The 19,216-nt window shown below is 40.1% G+C and overlaps 1 protein-coding gene across 1 annotated transcript; it reads left to right on the top strand.

Moving 5' to 3' along the window:
* Positions 1-401: 401 nt before the first annotated feature.
* On the top strand, positions 402-18,395 carry LOC135075234 (sec1 family domain-containing protein 2-like). The gene is made up of 10 exons (XM_063969604.1): positions 402-547; positions 5,756-6,215; positions 9,583-9,834; positions 10,212-10,517; positions 10,977-11,149; positions 11,738-11,964; positions 12,730-12,899; positions 13,238-13,524; positions 14,070-14,231; positions 16,793-18,395. Exons 2-10 carry the CDS (start codon positions 6,039-6,041, stop codon positions 16,998-17,000), a joined length of 1,962 nt encoding a protein of 653 aa, XP_063825674.1. The 5' UTR covers positions 402-547; positions 5,756-6,038; the 3' UTR covers positions 17,001-18,395.
* Positions 18,396-19,216: the final 821 nt, after the last annotated feature.

Genomic DNA, 19,216 nt, shown 5'->3' on the forward strand with positions numbered 1-19,216 from the left:
TAAAAAATATTAATAGTGACAATTTAAAAATTATGTCATAAAGTGCATTTAAACTTGAATTTGATTTATTATTTGTTAAAAATCATGAGTTTTAGCGAATGTTTTTCGATAATAAAACGCAAATCCATGAAACGTTTTTATACGACTGGTCACTTTTCGAATTTAGATGATCAATTGTATTCATTTTCCATCCATGAACAACCTTATACAATCATCGCTCCGCCCCCCCCCCCCCCCCGGATGAAGGTTACTTTTTATTCAAAAAGGTAACTTTTTTTTATATTTCTGGTAATTTCTGACTAGTCCCGACTGGCAACACTGGGTGAATCTTGCTTCCCAACCAAACGTTAAAATAATAGCTGTCAAAATTATAAATTTTTCTGACACATTTTGACGAGTTCCGTTCGCGAGTGTCAGTGGCTACACGTGTTTCTGGAATTCTAGCGTATTTTTTTGTAATTTCACTGTTCATTTTTACAGAAATCCAATCCTAAGCTCAATTATCAATAAAACAACGGTGGTGGTAATTTAACTTGACCTTTCCTTGGTAAGTACCTAGCAGAATGGAGGTGATTCCTCCCGATCCGCCTGATCCTCCAGATCAGGCCGCCGCTATGGAGCTTTCCCCGCCTTTATTTTCCCAAACGGCGACCAAACGCCGTCTTGTAGACACGGTAGTTGATACCGAGCCGGCCAAGAGGACGAATACAGATGGATCAATTACTCAAAATAGCCAATTGATGTACACTCACCCCTCACTTGTAATAGCCCCAAAAACATATAGTGACGAAGACAAAGGACCTTTCTTAGTTCACGTTTCCCATGTAGAATCGGAACCCTCTTCTCCAGCCTACATTCAACCCATGAGGTTTGGTAAATTTTTAGTAACCAATAAAATTCAAGGCATCGTCTTGGACGGCGTCACGAAAATCGGCAGAAACAAGATTTCTGTACAATTCATTTCAGCCAGTGCAGCAAATAACTTCCTGAACAATGAAATTCTGCCCATGTATAAATATGTTGCTTCCATCCCCACTTATAATGTGACCCGCATGGGCCTCATTAGGAACATTCCAACTGACTGGTCAATGGACGAACTAGCAGAATCTTTAACAACCCCCGACGGTTGTGGTATACTTTTAAAGGCTCGTCGGCTAAACAGAAAACTGGTTAGGGAGGATAATCAAACATCGTGGATCCCCACACAATCAGTGGTAGTGACATTCAAGGGACAAGTCCTGCCACAAAGAGTCTTCTGCTGCCATAATTCAATTCCGGTCGAGACATACCAATTGCCGACAATCCAATGCCTCAACTGCTGTCGTTTTGGACACATCAAGACGCAATGTAGGTCTAAACCTAGGTGCTATCGTTGCTCCCAACCACACACGGCAGAGGAATGTAATACCACAGAAGCCAAAGCCACCTGCATTAATTGTTTAGGTTCCCACTTTGCAACAAACAAATCATGCCCTGAGCACTCTCGTCAAAAGGCTATTAAGGTAACAATGTCTCAGGATAACATCTCATACTCCCAGGCCTCCTCTCAGTTTCCTCCTGTCCGCACATCATATGCGGACATTACAAAATCACCATCCTCCCATCAAACCAGCAGCTACGCTTCTCAACCTTCCCAACCTCACTCCTCACGCCCCAACCAAACCGTCTCATACTGAAAGACCATTCCCCGAACATCCCGCCCTCATGCACCGTTAGATAAGGGTTACGACAAGCAGGCACACCAAGCCATAATTGGCAATTGTGCCTCCTCCCTACCTAATGGTTGTGCCTTGAACGGTGACTCTTCTCCTTCCCTGGGAGAGGATAACCTTTTGCAGATGGTTCTATCTCTCATCATCCATATTGTTTCTGGTCGTAATACCGCCCTACCGCCCAACGTTGCGCAAATGCTTTCCCAAATCTCACAGTTAAACTACAATAATAATGGACAAGGAGGTGGTTCAGTGGAACTGCCAAAGTATTAGACGCAAAAAACATGATTTAACTTATCTTATCAATAAATATTCACCATCAGTCCTAGCTATCTCGGAGACGTGGCTGGTTCCTGGTTCACATTTCCGTGTATCGGGATATGCATGCCTCCGGGATGATAGGAATGATGGCTACGCGGGAAGTGCCTTACTTGTAAGACGCTTCCTTCCTTATAATCAACTCCCCCTTCCTTCGCATAGCCAAGACATTAATGTCGTGGCTATGCGAATATTTGATATCTCCCTTTTATCTGTTTACATTCCCCGACCTAACGCTTCCTCCATCAATGAATTGCGCTCTGCTATTTTATCTGTTCCTCCTCCCGTTATCATCTTAGGTGACCTAAATGCGCACCACGTTTTATGGGGCTCCTACCATTCCGACTCTCCAGGTTCATTGCTCCTAGACCTTTTGGATGAACTAGACCTTTGTATTTTGAATAATGGCTGTCCAACAAGAAGATGTGCCCCTACACAAAATCCAGCGTCTGCTGTTGATGTGACATTCTGTTCACCAAATTTGACTTCACTCTGTTCTTGGAAAGTTTTAAACAGCACGCTCGGTAGTGATCATTTCCCCATTTTAGTATCTTTGCCTAACAATAACCCCCCAATAAATCGACCACCTCCCCTCTTAAAATATAATTTAAATAAAGCTGACTGGCTTGCCTATCATGCATCAGTCAACGAAAAATTAAAGAATTTACCTTCTGTAAATAATGTTAATTCCCTTTCAGTATACTGTGATTTTGTGAACACATTAAAAACATCAGCAGATGATCACATACCTTTGAAAAATCCGTCTCGGAAAATATCACCTCCTTGGTGGGATTCTGAATGTACAGCCAGTGTCCAAAAACGAAAGGAATCTGAAAAAAGGTACAACCGTTCAATGACCATGGAGAATTACATCCTTTACCAAAAAATTGCTGCACAAACTAGAAAGTTTTTAGCTAAAAAAAAAAAGAAGGGATGGATCAGTTTTTGTGAGAGTATGTCTCCAAGGACCCCTTCCTCAATTGTCTGGAAACAAATCAAAAGATACCGCACTTCCTTAATCCCTATAAATGCCCCGTCAAACAACCCTACAGCTTGGCTAAATGATTTTGCAGACAAACTGGCCCCTCCTTTTGTTCCTTTTATGGATAATCTTCCTTCAACAAGTTGTTTTCTCCCCCAATCAAATAATCTAGATGGTCCCTTTTCCTTAGAAGAACTTTTATCAGCTCTTGACGGCTTAAAAGATTCATCTCCTGGAGCAGATGGAATCCCTTATTCTTTTATTATTAAATCCCCGGCTAGTGCTAAACTTTTCTTTCTTAATTTATTAAATTCGTTTTTTGATCAAGGTACTCTACCGGAAGCTTGGAAACAACAAATTGTAATCCCCATTCCCAAACCAGGAAAAGAACCTTTAGATCATAATTCTTATCGTCCCATAGCCCTTTCTTCCGTGCTCCTTAAAATAATGGAACACATGCTTAAAAATCGTTTGGAATGGTTCTTGGAATCAAATAATATTTTGGCGAAATCCCAATTTGGCTTCCGCAAAGGTTATAGTACTCTAGACAGTTTAAGTATTTTAACGACGGATATTCGCGTAGCTTTTAAAAACAAGGAGTACCTCGTTGGGGTCTTCTTAGACATTGCCTCTGCGTACGATAATGTGTTACTCCCAATACTCAGGCAAAAATTGCTCTATCTGAGTATCCCGGAGAAACTGGTTCGTCTCATCTGCAACACATTGATGTCAAGATCAATAGCAGTGAGATACCAAGACTCTCTAGTTCCCCGTTTTGTCTGGAAAGGGCTTCCGCAAGGATCTGTACTCAGCCCTCTACTTTACAGCATTTACACATACGACCTTAGTAGAACTGTAGAATCTTTTTGCAGCATCCTTCAGTACGCAGATGACATTGCCCTCTATTATTCATCCAAATCTATATCCGAAACAAGTTCGCGCCTAAACACTGCTCTGGAATATCTCAATGCCTGGATGACAAACCATGGATTATCCATTTCAGTCCCAAAATGTAGTTGTGTCACCTTCACCCGTAAACGTAATACACCAGAGGTAGATATAACACTGAACGGTGATAGCGTTCCTTGTAACAACCAAGTGAAGTTCCTAGGCATAATTTTAGACTCCCGGTTGTCTGGCATCCCTCATTTCAATTACATCCTTGGTAAGGCCGAAAAAGGGCTAAATATCCTCCGGGCCCTTTCAGGCACCTGGTGGGGTGCCCATCCATACTCACAGAAATTACTTTACAACGCTATTGTCCGCAGCCACTTCGATTATGCCTCATTTCTTTTGGACCCCTGTAATAAAGCTGCTCTCGAAAAACTTAATAAAACTCAGTCGAAGTGTCTACGCATTATACTGGGAGCTATGAAATCTTCGCCTATTAATGCTCTGCAAATTGAATGTGTGGAACCTCCCCTATATTTGCGTAGACAATACCTAAGCGACCGGTTTTACGTAAAAACTTCTCAAAATTCCAATCACCCTCTGCATGAAAAACTGGCTCTCCTCTCTTCACTGAGTAGCTCTGACTCCTCTCAGAGTTCACCTTGTGTTTTGTTGAGTTACAGGAAATTTACCCGCCTCCCTACTCCAATTGAGAAAATTCCATTGAATCCTCTTTTCAGCAATAGCTATGATTCCCTTCTTTTCAATCCCTCAATAATCCTCAACTTTGGCATATCTAAGGACTCGTGCTCAGCTGGTCAGGAATTCATTAATATTGTCTCTGAGCACTGGCAAGGTTGGTTAAAAATTTACACTGATGCCTCCAAGCTGGATGAAGGTGGATGCACTGGCGCAGCAGTCTGGATACCTGCATACAGAATAGCACTAAGCTTTAAGTGTCCTCCAGTTACATCAGTCTTCACAGGAGAATCAGTCGCTATACTAGAAGCTATTCGTTACTCTATCTCACACCGTCTTAATAACACCTTGATCTTTACTGATTCTCTGAGCTGCCTCCAATCTATTTTAGCCAATCCATTTAAATCCAAAACTAAATTCCCCATCGTTTTCAAAATTAGAGAAGCCCTTTTTGAGTGTAAACAGCTCGGTTTAAATGTCACTTTAGCCTGGATCCCAAGTCACCGAGGTATCCCTGGCAATGAAACTGTAGATTCATGTGCTAAAAACGCTATATCCACAGGTTCACTGGATCACTACAGATTATTTGCTCATGATGTCTCTTCGCTCCCACGTAAACACCTGTTCAAGTCGTGGAATACTCACTGGGATAACTCCAAGAGATACGTAGGCAGATATTATGCTGATATCCAACAGGATATTCCCTCAAGACCCTGGTTTTTCAAGCACCGCCACTTACCAAAAAGAACAGTGTCCATTATCTGTCGCCTGCGTATAGGTCACGCGTGCACCCCTGTACACCTCGCAAAAATGCGGATCAAGGATAGCTCCATATGCGAATGCGGCTTGGATGAAGGAACAGCTAATCACATCTTTTTCAACTGCCCCAAAATTGACCATTCGTTGTATGACTTCCTTCCCAAAAAATTCCCTTTTCCAACTAACCTTAAATGTGTCCTTAACTTTACTAATCCCCATACTTTGAAATCTCTAGTTAAATTCATTAACATTAATAAAATTAATTTGTAACCTTTTGTAACAAGCAAGAGTTGGCAGTAAACTTTTTCCAAACTAAACCTCCCCATTTGTGTTCACTCGTATGTGTTATTTTTATGTATTGTGTTGTCTTATTTGTGATGTCTCTTTGTTTTAGGTATTTTGCTTAGTATACCTTTGAATTTAAATTTATACCTACATTGTGTAAAAGCTGCGCACGTGATATTGGCGGAACAGTGTGCCTTGTGGCGAAAATACACAAGTTCATCGCCATTAATAAAAGAAGAAGAAGAAGACACATTTTGACGACGTAAAAAAAATATTCGGATATGAATTTTCTTCTAATTAATTCTACCATTATCTCTTAATTAGTCACCAAAACCAATACAAATAATGATAGTACCAAATAATGTAAATTAGGTTAAGTTTCACTCAAAAAAATGTCGGTGTCAATGAAAGAGTTTAGTAAGGCCTGGTGGTCGGAAGTATACAACAGGATTATCGGTGCTGCAGTGTATTTGGACGCTGCGAGTGCTGAGTGCCTGCACTGGGATGGAGGGCTTTTCAACTTGCTTGACGGAGGCGCGGTTGCGGTTAAAAGCCTGTCCCCATTTGAGGTATGATTTTGAACAGCTGTTAGACAAGTCAGAAGATCATTTTAAATTCAAGGACTTATTCTTTTGATGTAATCTTTATTTATTCAAATTACATTGGCCAAACCTTATCAGAGTTCCTACAAATAACATTATAAATTTTTTTAAAACTTTATAATGTTATTTGTTATTGTTAATTACTGTCAGTACTTTCAAACAATTATTACTGTATTTCATGAACCTATTATAACTGTTGAAATGTTGACAACACTATATTTAGTTAACTTTATTCATTGTCTATTTTTTATTTCCAAGAAGTTCAATTTGAAAATTATCAGGGTTCGAAAATATCCGATATTTATGATATATATCCGATATATATCGGATATATATCATAAATATCCGATATTTATGATATTTATCAGATATATATCTGATATATATCATAAGAATATTTTCGAACCCTAGGTTCGAAAATATCCGATATATATCCGATATTTATGATATATATCCGATATATATCGGATATATATCATAATATCAGATATATATCCGATATATATCGGATATAACGGGTGTAAAAAAACCTATCCCGAAGCCGAAGACTACTTATTCTCCACATCATGGGGATCATTTTTTTCTTTGGGACCATACCTGGGAAACTTGTGGTTTAGGAGATATTGAAGGTCAAAGTCAGAAAATTTTTTTCAAGATTTTTACATTATCAATTTCAATTCGTTGTTTAAAATTTTTTTTTCTAAGAAACCTTATTAAAATTTTGAGTATTTTCGTCACAATAAGGCTTTTGTCTTTACAATAAGAAATGGACAGCAGCGCGCGCACACACGCTCAAGCGCTGCCCCCACGCCCCGAACCGCAACCCGCGCTCGCCCGTGAGTCATTCAACTCTACTGTGAGTTCAACGACTACGACTGGACCAACTGAACTGAGCTTAATCCAAATCTACCTAGTTTGTAAAAATGAAATGAGTAGGTACTTAAATTAGTTACTTACACCTTAATATCACCTTACCAGTTTAGTTTTTATTCTAAAAAATAATAAATTACATTTTAATTAATAAAAATCCTTTACACGAATTTGTTTCTTTCCGCAAATTAAATAATCTTACAGAACCTAGGTTGTTAACTAAACCGTGCTTTTACGCATAACCGTTATTCTATCACAATGTAGTATCACAGGTCTTATTAGCTACGCAAGTGTGATAAGCGTAAGTAGGTATCATTAAAAAGTACCTACCGTAAACAGATGAATAATGATCTTTTGAATGAGGCCTGTCATTCTTTACATTAATAACTCTCTACTTCAATAACTTAAGTCTTTACGATAGTAATAAAGTTCATAAAGTAAAACTCAAATTATTGCTTACACCACACCGCTCTAAACGCCTAGAGTAAACACCTGGCAATGTTACTCCTATCGTTGATTAAGGCATTCACTTTCGATAGGAGTGATGATTGTGTGTTCTTTAAACTTAATTGGTTTCAGCAACTAAATAAAAAGGTCTCTTTTTTCAGTCTTCCTTCCATACTCATTACTTCCTTTCTTCATAATTTACTTGAAATAAATAATGGTTATGCACGCGATTCTAAATAAACGTAATTTTAATCGTTAATCACAGGTAGTAAGCAGATGTGATAAACTTGTATCATTAAAAAGTACTGTAAACAAATGACAAATGCTCTTACACACAGGTTCATTATTTCTAGCTCTCTAACTTAACAAATTTTACGTCTTTACGATAGTAATTAATAAAATAAAACTTAACTTACTTATTACTGCAATCTGAACGCCTAGAAATAACACACTGGCAAACTCTTGCTCCTTCACTTTCGATGGGAGATTAAAAGATAAGATTTTATTTTTAAACTCGATTGATTTTAGAAACTAAACAAAATTTCATATCTTTTAGCACTTCTTTCATACCAATTACTTCCATTCTTCAACATAAAAAGATTCATCGTCTTGATCGTGATTATTTTAAATGAACGTAACTTTATTACACGGAATAACTATCAAAATGTATTGATATTCTTATTGTTTTATTAATAACGATTGCGCATCTACAATTCATTCAAATTTGAGTATTTTGGAAGCTTGCTTAAAGCATTAATTATTATTAAGTATGCTAGGACGGATCTTTAGTTAACAAAGATTAATCAAAGTATTTTTGCCGACGCTTTTACAATCTCATTCGTTGATAGACTTGCCTGTACTAAAGTGATGAAATTACATTTTTGTTAAGTTAAAAATTACGTAAATTTGTAGTTGAAAATGAAGAGTAATAAAGCGCTACCGATTCACGACGACACATTCGATAGACGTATTGCTTGACTGTTATTGGTCAGTCAGTCTCGCCGCGCGGGGCAGTACCTTTGTTGCGAGGGGCCGCTCGCGTCTCGCGTTGCTCGCACGGCCAGTTCGGTTTCTTCGGCCGTCGAATGCGCTTGCGACTTTTGATTGTTTTCTCGTGCGGATAGTTAGTGTGTGAACGTGTGATAGTGAGTGTGGTAATAGTGAATGTGTGTTAGAAAGATGCCTAACCATACGTACAGTGCTCGTGAGTACGTAAACATGGTTTACTGTTATGGGAGGGCACGTGGAATTAGTTCTAAACGCATCTGAAGCCCTGCAGGCTGTAGGTATCGGGCTGAACATCCTACAGCGCACCACCGTACTGATGCACGTATTATTGTTCTGGCTGTACAACGTCTGTTGGACAATCAGCCGATTGTGCCTCCGTCCGCCTCGTCTAGGCGTGTATTGTGTCGGATTTGAGGAACTTAAATACCGGTCTGTACGTGAAGGAATACTGGAGCGCGCATCAAAACACGATTTACCTGGCACGCGTTTGCTTGCACGTGGAAGGCCGTAGTTCGAGCCACAACTTGTCCGGTTGGAGCGGCCGATTCCAGACGACGTCGAAGGGGATTAGTCGGTAAGTACGTAGTTCTAAACCTAAACAAATGCTAAAGGAATGTGTTTTTTAAATGTAGGAAGTGAATAATCTGGTAATTTTGTGTACAAAATACTTCTGCGGTCGCGGTAGGTAGTGGCGGGAAAGCGCGTACGCTCCAATACACTCACACACACATAGGCACGGTCATTGCGTTGCGTGGCGCGCTGTACATTGCGGGCTGCGGAATATTGTATTTTTTTTAATCATAAAAATAAAAAATATTTCCCACCAATAATATTTTGTAATATTACTTGGTTGGGTGTACAGAATGCGTAGTTTCAGTCTTCGTGATAGGTTTTTTTACACCCTGTATATCATAAGGATATTTTCGAACCCTGAAAATTATGCTACTGTTTTCTAATCAACTCAGGTTTCAAGTTCATCTTACAGTAAACATTATTGTTCCATTTCCAGTTTTCAACCAAAGAACACAAGAAGGCTGTATTCATAACACAAACTACGTCAATGCAGCTACGTACAATATGTGATATAATACGTAACAGCGACTTCAGTCACTGCATATTGATATCATGTGTTAGCTTAGAGGTTGTGTATTTGGAATTAAACGAGGGGAAGGATGTGAGCGATGTGATAGCTGCTGGGAAGGTTCAGGCAGAATGTACGAAACAATTGGAGAAGATGTTACAGGAATGGATTGGAAAAGCTGTAAGTATTGCTGTAAATTTTGAAGGTGTTGTTTTTCAGTCAGATTAAATTTTAACTACACAGAATAAATGTTACATTCTGAACATCTTGTACCTACTACCCTTTATTGTTGGAACTTCTGTATCATTGCGAAGTGAATAAATGAATATGAATAAAACTATCCATTTATATGGATGGAATGCATGGAACAAACTGCAGGCAATAGTTTCTGGTGATTGCTCAATTGTTGGTGAATATTTTGTGTTTGTCAACCCTTGCTTATCAAAAGACCATTAGTTTTAAAAACTTACATTCGGATAGAATTTAATAAAAACAGGTGGTGTTGTGTATCAGATGTTTTTGCTTTTTTTTCTGATGAAAAACTAATTTAATTTCAGCAATGTGCAGTAGAAGTTGTTCACATACCAATCAGCACAATATGCCCTACCAGCGTTGTGTTTCTCACACCGCCACATCATAAAGTGTACCCAACGTACAGCGGGAAACTCATCCCGGACTCGGCCTCGATAGACTTGTACGGCCTCACCAGCGAAGAGAGGTCCCAAGTGAGGAGGCTGGCTAGCTGCCTTAACAGTATGATGGATTCCATGAGCTTGAAAGAGGATATATTTTATATGGGCACATACAGTTCTTTGGTGGCTGGAGTCTTGGAGAACTCACCTGTTTGCATAGCTAGACGAAAGGTAGTTATTGTCGTATTGTAACTGTACAAACATTGGGCCTTTTCAGATTCTCATCTCATACAAACGTAAAATAACCCTACAGCTACATGCATGGCTATAAGAATATACCTTTATTGCAACATGGATTATTCTTTATGCTTCAACCACACCAACGCATGCAGATCGCCATCGCCGGCGCGATCATAGGCAAATGTCAGGTCGCGCGACCCATGACAATCCGTGTGGTTGAAGCTTTAATTGTCCCTTCATGGGTGTTGTACCATTTGTAAACATTTTCTTTTCGCGTTCACGCTTTTCGCCCAGCCGAAGATGCGCGTTGATTTTAGACGACAAATGTATGGGTTTATCGTAAAATGCCTCGATAAAATGATATTGGCGTACATCATAGGCTAGCTGGATAGCGTAATAGCGAAACCTTAATAACATTATAAATGTAATGTATCTCTATCATTATTACAGTACTGTACCAACCCAACATCTTTGGTCATAGTAGACCGCACACTAGACCTGTGTGGGGTGACGAGCCACTCCATGGAGTCAGTTCTGGATAAGGTGATGGCAGTACTGCCGAGGTTCCCTGGACATTCCAATGAGGTAGCCATCGACATGTCCCCTCTTTGCGAGGCTAATGTGTAAGTGTATTGTATGAGATTTTTTTTAAAAGATTATTAGGAATTTAAATTATTGCACAAATTACTAATAATCCCGTTAGTCCCTCGTACTGAGCTAAATATGCTTGTATCACGAGGGAGTGGGCTCACCACAATAGGGAGCGGTGGTGGAATTCGGACCCGCGTTCCCCAGATCACGAGTCGGCCCGTCCGACCCCTTTACCATTCGGTATCGTGGCTTCAGTTTGTAAAACTACATGCTTTAGGATAGTAGACCATAACTCCTATTATATTTAGAGAGGTGTAATGGTCACCTTATAAGTATAACGCTTAGCTAAGCTCTCTTAAAAAGTGCATAACACATACTTATTTGAACTGCTGACGTTGTACAGTCACAGTTGCACATTGCCACATATTCTGCTATACAATTTGATTGCGAAACTAAACATACCACACTACAAGTACATAAAGTGCTACAGTATTTAGTTTGATGTTCTGTGGTCTATTACGGTTTTATCTTTTTCAGCATCTTCCATCTCAATAATTTGTTGCATATCAAACAAACTTAATTCCTTTGCCCTTCACCATAAAAACCTTTTTCCCTTCCAGCATCAGCCACCCAGATGACGTCCAGCTCAGCCCCGGTTGTTTGTACCACGCTAACGACGACTCCTGCATGCAAACCTTCGACCACATGATCAACAAATCCCAGAAGGAGGTCATGTTCGACCTGTACAATAAACTGTCCAAGATTGACGTTCAGAAGTCGCCAAGTCCTAAGACTTTGCTGAAAGTCACGCCGCAAAGCATGGAAAAAATCGTCACTGCGTCAAAAGGTATAGTCGAACTACGAAATTGTTTAAAAATAGTAGAAGGAAGTTTAGTTTTTTGGTCAATAACGTAACCACCATCACTTTCTTATTTTATAGTTTTAGACTGATGTGAGTACACACGGCCACACTTTTAACTATCTATTTCCGTTTTTGCTCTCGCTCTCATCAAATGGTGATTCTTTGCGATAGAACGAGACGACATAATAGGCAATGGATAGTTAACACTGTTGCCGATGGTGCATTATGTATGAAAATATCAGGGTGTTCCGATTTTTTTACCATACCATATTGTTCCATCCACGACCTCTGCCATAGTAGTGGAATGCTCAACAACTGCTCTAAAATGTCTTCAACCATTTATCCTTATTAGGTACCGTTTAATATCTATACTCAGGTGATGGCATACTTGGGATCGGATATTGCCATATGAGGAAAAAAATCTAATAAAGACATTTGAAAAACGTTATGGGAAAAAAAAGTCGATCTACAAATCATCAAAGACATTTTGTAAAACATTATAATATCCTACTAATATTATAAACGCGAAAGTTTGTATGGATGTCTGGATCTTAACATGTTTGTTACTCTTTCACGCAGAAACTACTGAACGAAATTTGATGAAACTTTCCAGTATCATTGTTTATAACCCAGAATAACATATAGGCAATAATTTATGACGATATGTGACAAACTAAAATTCACGCGGGTGAAGCGGCGGGCAAAAGCTAGTCCAAAATAACCTTCTCAAAACGTCATCTCCTGTCACAGGTAACTATGACATCATCAGCAAACACCTCGGCGTGCTACAGCAGGCACTAGCCGTGGTGCAAACTCTGAAGTCTCCAAAGCGCGCGCAAATCGAACTGGTCAGCAGTCTGGAGCGTCAGGTCTCGCAGAACTTGGCCGCTAGCAGGGACTCTACCAGTGTTCTGCACCAGGTAAGAATTACCCTTTTCTTTCTTCTTTTATAGGTGCTTTTTATTGCTGAATACGAGAATTTAAATACTTACGGCTACCGCTAAAACTCGTGAGGGTGCTGCGCTGCTCTCATACTGTTTTTCAATACAGACAAGGGTGAGGGCGCCTGCGATAGACTTAGTATAGACCCACTTGTTCACTATCATGTTAGTGTTGGTAGAGTATGGTCAAAACTATCTCAGTTTAGCTGAGGAGACGCATATAATATGTCACATCGGGAAATTATACATTGAGTTTCGGATCTCCAAGATAAAAAAGTCTTTAAAGTATCTAACAAATTATTCTTTTATAATTCCAGATCACCCACTTAATAAAGTCTCGAAAAGACCGCAACCTCTCCTTAGAAAGTCTACTAGCCCTGCTCGTCCATATCTACTCTCTCACCGGGACCGAAGTCTCATTCTCCAAGCAACACGAAGACAGCCTCACCGAGACGTTGAGTGTTGCCATATTTGAGGACCACAAGGCACTGGCACTCAATGACGACTCAGGGCACATAGTCACTCCTGAGCAGTGCGATGAGATGAGCAAGTCTGTGATGATCAGGCTGAAGGATATAGCTCAGATGAGGAAGATTCTAAATAAGTAAGTACAGTATTATTTTTAAATTGATTTATTTATTTAAACAATCAATAAGAAAAACAAGGAAATGACAATTTAGTTTCCCTACGTGACTAATTTGTAGTCGTTGGGGCTGAAATGTTCTCGAAGACCAACCACGGAAAGAAAAACTTCATGCATGTGGACAGGTCTCGTCAGACCTCATGTCATATGCGGACAGCGTAGGATTGGTCTTTGTAGAAATCCTTTGGAAAAGGCCGTTGTCTAGCAGTGGACGTCTTTTGGTTCTTTTGTGGTACTTTCAACTGTTAAAACGTTGTCCAACCTTGTCCCTCAATAGATTATATGAAACTTGCCCGGCCCGCGATTTTGTACGTGTGGATCCATAAATGGTAACAATATAGAGTGTCTACCTATAAGGAACCTACCTGTCTTTCAAGTTTGTAGGTGTTATAGTTGCTGATACTTCGTGATTAATCAGTCAGTGAGTATTTCGCTTTTATATACAGGGTGTTTGGTGTAGATTAGCGCAAGTATGGTCTCTCACTGGCAATGTTTACTATTTCCAGATACCAATCGGTGCTGAAACCTTGTGAAAATGGAGTAGGTCACGAGTATAAGGGTCTTCTGCAGCAGCTGGTGGACGACCTGGTGGATACAGAGCGTCCCGAGACGCCAGACCTTCGCCACAGAAATGAGGGCATCAAGGACCTCTTGCGGAGTGGACTCAAGTGAGTGGCTTAGTTTTATTTTCCTAAATGGTGTGGGGCACGAGTACAAGGGTCTCCTGCAGCAGTTGGTGGACGACCTGGTGGACACAGAACGTCCGGAGACTCCCGACCTTCGCCACAGGAATGAAGGCATCAAGGACCTCTTGCGGAGTGGACTCAAGTGAGTGGCTTAGTTTTATTTTCCTAAATGGTGTGGGGCACGAGTACAAGGGTCTCCTGCAGCAGTTGGTGGACGACCTGGTGGACACAGAACGTCCGGAGACTCCCGACCTTCGCCACAGGAATGAAGGCATCAAGGACACTTGCGGAGTGGACTCAAGTGAGTGGCTTAATTGTATTTGTCCTAAATGGCGTGGGTCACGGTACAAAGGTCTCCTGCAGCAGTTTGTGGACGACCTGGTGGATACAGAACGCCCGGAGACGCCCGACCTTCGCCACAGAAATGAAGGTATCAAGGACCTCTTGCGGAGTGGACTCAAGTGAGTGGCTTAATGAGGGCTATCGTTTTAACTCTCACCAGTTGGCGCCACTGTAGAGTAAGGTCCTGTCACTTGCTAGTCGCGAAGACAGTGGCGCCAACTTGTGAGCGCTAAAGTGGTAGGAGGACTATCGCATTTGCACTCATCAAGATAGCGCCACTGTAGAGTAAGGTCCTGTCGATCGCTAGGGGTGCCAACTGTTAAGTATAAAAACGATAGCCCTCATTGTATTTTCATAAATGGTGTCGGTCACTAGTACAAGGGTTTCCTCAGCAGCTGGTGGACGACCTGGTGGATACAGAACGCCTGGAGACGCCCGACCTTCGCCACAGGAATGAAGGCATCAAGGACCTCTTGCGGAGTGGACTCAAGTGAGTGGCTTAATTGTATTTTCATAAATGGTGTGGGTCACGAGTATAAGGGTCTCCTGCAGCAGTTGGTGGACGACCTGGTGGATACAGAACGCCCGGAGACGCCCGACCTTCGCCACAGGAATGAAGGCATCAAGGACCTCTTGCGGAGTGGACTCAAGTGAGTGGCTTAATTGTATTTTCATAAATGGCGTGGGTCACGAGTACAAGGGTCTCCTGCAGCAGTTGGTGGACGACCTGGTGGATACAGAACGCCCGGAGACGCCCGACCTTCGCCACAGAAATGAAGGTATCAAGGACTTCTTGCGGAGTGGATTCAAGTGAGTGGCTTAATTGTATTTTCCTAAATGGTGTGGGTCACGAGTACAAGGGTCTCCTGCAGCAGTTGGTGGACGACCTGGTCGACACGGAGCGTCCCGAGACGCCCGACCTTCGCCACAGGAATGAGGGCATCAAGGACCTCTTGCGGAGTGGACTCAAGTGAGTGGCTTAATTGTATTTGTCCTAAATGGCGTGGGTCACGGTACAAAGGTCTCCTGCAGCAGTTGGTGGACGACCTGGTGGATACAGAGCGCCCGGAGACGCCCGACCTTCGCCACAGAAATGAAGGCATCAAGGACCTCTTGCGGAGTGGACTCAAGTGAGTTGGTTAATTTTGTTTTTATTCCACTAGTGTGGAAGTTGGAAGGGCAAATTGCTGCAGGCCAGCTATTATTTAGATCTCCACTCCTTGCCCAAATTTCATTGTAAGTACAAGGTCTCAAATTACTTGCAATCCTTGACGTATGCTGAAACGGAAAACCTGCTTCAACCAATTAGGTAACTTTAATACGGGCAGATGGTTCATTACTAACACACACGCACACTCACTCACATACACCTACACTCACATACACTCACACTTACATACACCTACACTCACATACACTCTCACTCTCATTACACTCACTCTCATATCACTTACACTTCACCTTTTACACACTCTCTTTCAATACTCGTCTAGTTTTTGTCTAGTTTTAAAATAACTTTAATAAATTCTATGTGCTCCGGCCATTATCGAGAGAGGAGAGTACTGGCGCTCTGTAGTACAGGCTTCTCGCCTAGTTCAGACTCCAGTTCTCTCACAATCTTACCCTGTTCAATTAGTACATAGCAATTTGTGTTTCACTGTAATAATGGATTGTGAAAGAAAGAAATAAATGCTTTTTATTATTATTATTATTATTATTATTTAGCGTCGCACTTTCGAAGCAGTATGGTCGAGACATTAGATAGTTTATGTTTCATTCGTTTACATTTCCAATAACAGAAATAGAAGTACATAGGCAGTTTGTTTGTTAATTTTTTAATAAGTTTTTCTTTACACAATAAGGCCTTTTGCCTATTCTTTAGTTAGCCCAATAGGCTACACTTTCTGGATCCCGCGAATTCCGAGATCCCGTGCAATTGATCCCGTAAATACATAAATAAAACATGCGGGATTGGATGTCCCCTTTGCAAAACCCTAACCTGCTTGCCCAAACGTTAAAATTGTTTCTGGAACTTGCAGCGGTATCTATCGGAATTCATTTGTAAATCTAAATAAATAAACAAAATATTGAGTAACTATAAGTCATCTATCTTTATGGCACGCACACGCACTCTTATAGAACTTTAACATCGTTTTACAGAAAACTTCTTTAACTGACGGAATTCTCTTAATAATTTCCAGCATCCTAACGAGTAAAAAAGCTCGGAGCACGAAACATCCCTTCGACAATCCGACCGTCATCATATTCGTGATCGGAGGCATCACAGCTGAGGAATGCAAGCGGTTACACCGCAGTGTGATCACCAGTGGAGTGGACAATACTGTCCTGATCGGTTCCACTAAGCTGGTCACCCCAGTGGAAGCTATGCGGGACGCTTTGGCGTTATAGCGACTCAGGAATGCAGCGTAAACTGCTGGTATACTGCTGATACTGAAGCGAGGCACAACTGAGAAAGAGCGGAGTGGACAATACTGTCCAGTAGCTTTATTCACGTAACAAAACTCCAACGACAACAAATCGCTGAGTTGCGATCATATCGAGTAATCGTTCTATCGAAATGAGTTTGTGAATACGGATTTAGAACTGTTCTCTGTGTTTCAATAGGACGACTTCTAAACGTCAACGACATTTTGACTGTTTCAAAATACGTGAATTAGGCCACTGATCTGTTCGACTAACTTGCTCACCCCTGTGGAAGCCAGGCTGGCCCATGTGGGATGCTTTGGCGTTATAACGACTTAGGAGTGCATAAAAACTACAGGTACTATGAAAGTGTGAATCGACAAAATAATTAACAATTGTAGTGTCAAAGCTGTCACAGCTTAGCGTAAGTTTTCTACCGCAGCGTAGTTATACTCGTAATGTAGTGGATAGTTGTCCTGATCGGGTACCTATGATCATGATCACATAATACAGGGTGTTTCTTTGGTAAGTCCTAAAAAAGAGTCTAAACGACTACTTTTTTTACGAAACCAACATTTTTTTTTTTCAAGATATTATATGGAGCAGCTGAGAATTTTTATTAAACGTTTTTTTCCTATTAACGGAACCAAGTTCAGTCTCTTAGGGAAATTAGTTGCAGTGTAGTAAAAGAAGTGCTTTTCGTTAGCCACCCGACAAAGAAACACCCTGTATTGGTATTTTATTGTTTGGTGACTGTAATGTCTCGGTCGTGTTTTACCGTAGTGTTGGTAACAGTACAGTCATACCAAATTGATCATATTAGTAGAAAGTGGAATGACACAAAAGACAAAATTGTCTGTATACTCGTAATAATAATAACAGGGCCTCTAGTTAATGTATACAGTTCTTCGAACATTTTCAAAGTGTTCAGTTTACACCTTAAAACCTAATTTAGGGAGTTAGCAAAACAATGAAGAAATTAATATCATGTCGGACAATATTGATAGCTCGCTAGCCGAATAATATAAGTGTAATAATTGTAACTTTAAACGTGATAAATACTTTATATCGTATTTAATTGCTTTTATATAATAGTCTGACTTAAATATTATGTATTCATAGTTACCGAATTCTTGCAAAGTATATTGTTGCTTCTAAAATGAAATTGATTAACATTTTGTTAGAGCAGAGCTCAATATTAGCGCGTAGCGTTTTCCATTCTATTATTAAGGTATATTATTTTTGTTATTATTTATTTATACTTGAAGTGTAAAGTGAATGGTTTGCATTATTTGTGTGGGTGTTTGTAATTAAGTGCAATGCAATTACAATGCAGATTCTCAATAAACTTTTTCATCGTAGAAAAACTTGTTTTTTAGTCCTATAATTAAGTTCATTTTTTCCGGAATTACTCCTAATCAAAAAATCATAATCCTGATATCGGACTTATGCATCTAATTTTGCTCAATCCATGATACTGAATAAACATTTCTTCTTTCTTTGGCTTGACGTGGTCTCAGTGATGCACAGAATTAAAAGACAATGCCGGAAATTGGCGTCTTTTTTTTTTCGCGCGGCCATCGACCAAACTTTGTTTTTTGATTACAAAATAGTGTAATAAACCAAACTTACTATGGCATGTATACCTCTAAACTCAGTCTGAACTGAGTTAGGAGCATTAGAAGTTTGATGATTTTCATACTAGATTTGCTTTTTGCGCGCAAAGTTTTGTAAGAAATTGCAACAAAATAGTGAGATTGTATACACATACAATCTCACTATTTTGTTGTTGTTGTTTTTGTTTACACAAACAAACAATATCATCCATTAAAGGCTCCAGACATCAGTATGGAGCAGAATCAGCGCAATAAAAAAATAGCGCAATATTTTGTTGCAATTTCTTACAAAACTTGCGCACAAAAAGCAAATCTAGTATGAAAATAATCAAACTTCTAATGCTCGTAACTCAGTTTAGACTGAGTTTAGAGGTATACATACATGCCATAGTAAGTTTGGTTTATTACACTATTTTGTAATCAAAAAACAAAGTTTGGTCGATGGCCGCGCGAAAAAAAAAGACGCCACTTTCCATACAAAATCTGGCATTGCCATTTTTCGAATAATTCAATTGAATACATACCCAGGAACTCTGAATCTTTAGTTAAGTAAGTTTGTGAAAAAGGAGGAATAAATGAAACATA

This window comes from Ostrinia nubilalis, chromosome 10 (genome assembly GCF_963855985.1).
Source record: "Ostrinia nubilalis chromosome 10, ilOstNubi1.1, whole genome shotgun sequence".
Taxonomy (NCBI): Eukaryota; Metazoa; Arthropoda; class Insecta; order Lepidoptera; family Crambidae; genus Ostrinia; species Ostrinia nubilalis.

Bases quoted from the DNA above. Each gene is read 5' to 3' on its own strand.
- LOC135075234 (XM_063969604.1), top strand. From the start codon at position 6,039: ATGTCGGTGTCAATGAAAGAGTTTAGTAAGGCCTGGTGGTCGGAAGTA. The intron at 12,900-13,237 runs GTAAGAATTACC...TTATAATTCCAG, and splicing joins CTACCAGTGTTCTGCACCAG to ATCACCCACTTAATAAAGTC. The intron at 14,232-16,792 runs GTGAGTGGCTTA...AATAATTTCCAG, and splicing joins CTCTTGCGGAGTGGACTCAA to CATCCTAACGAGTAAAAAAG.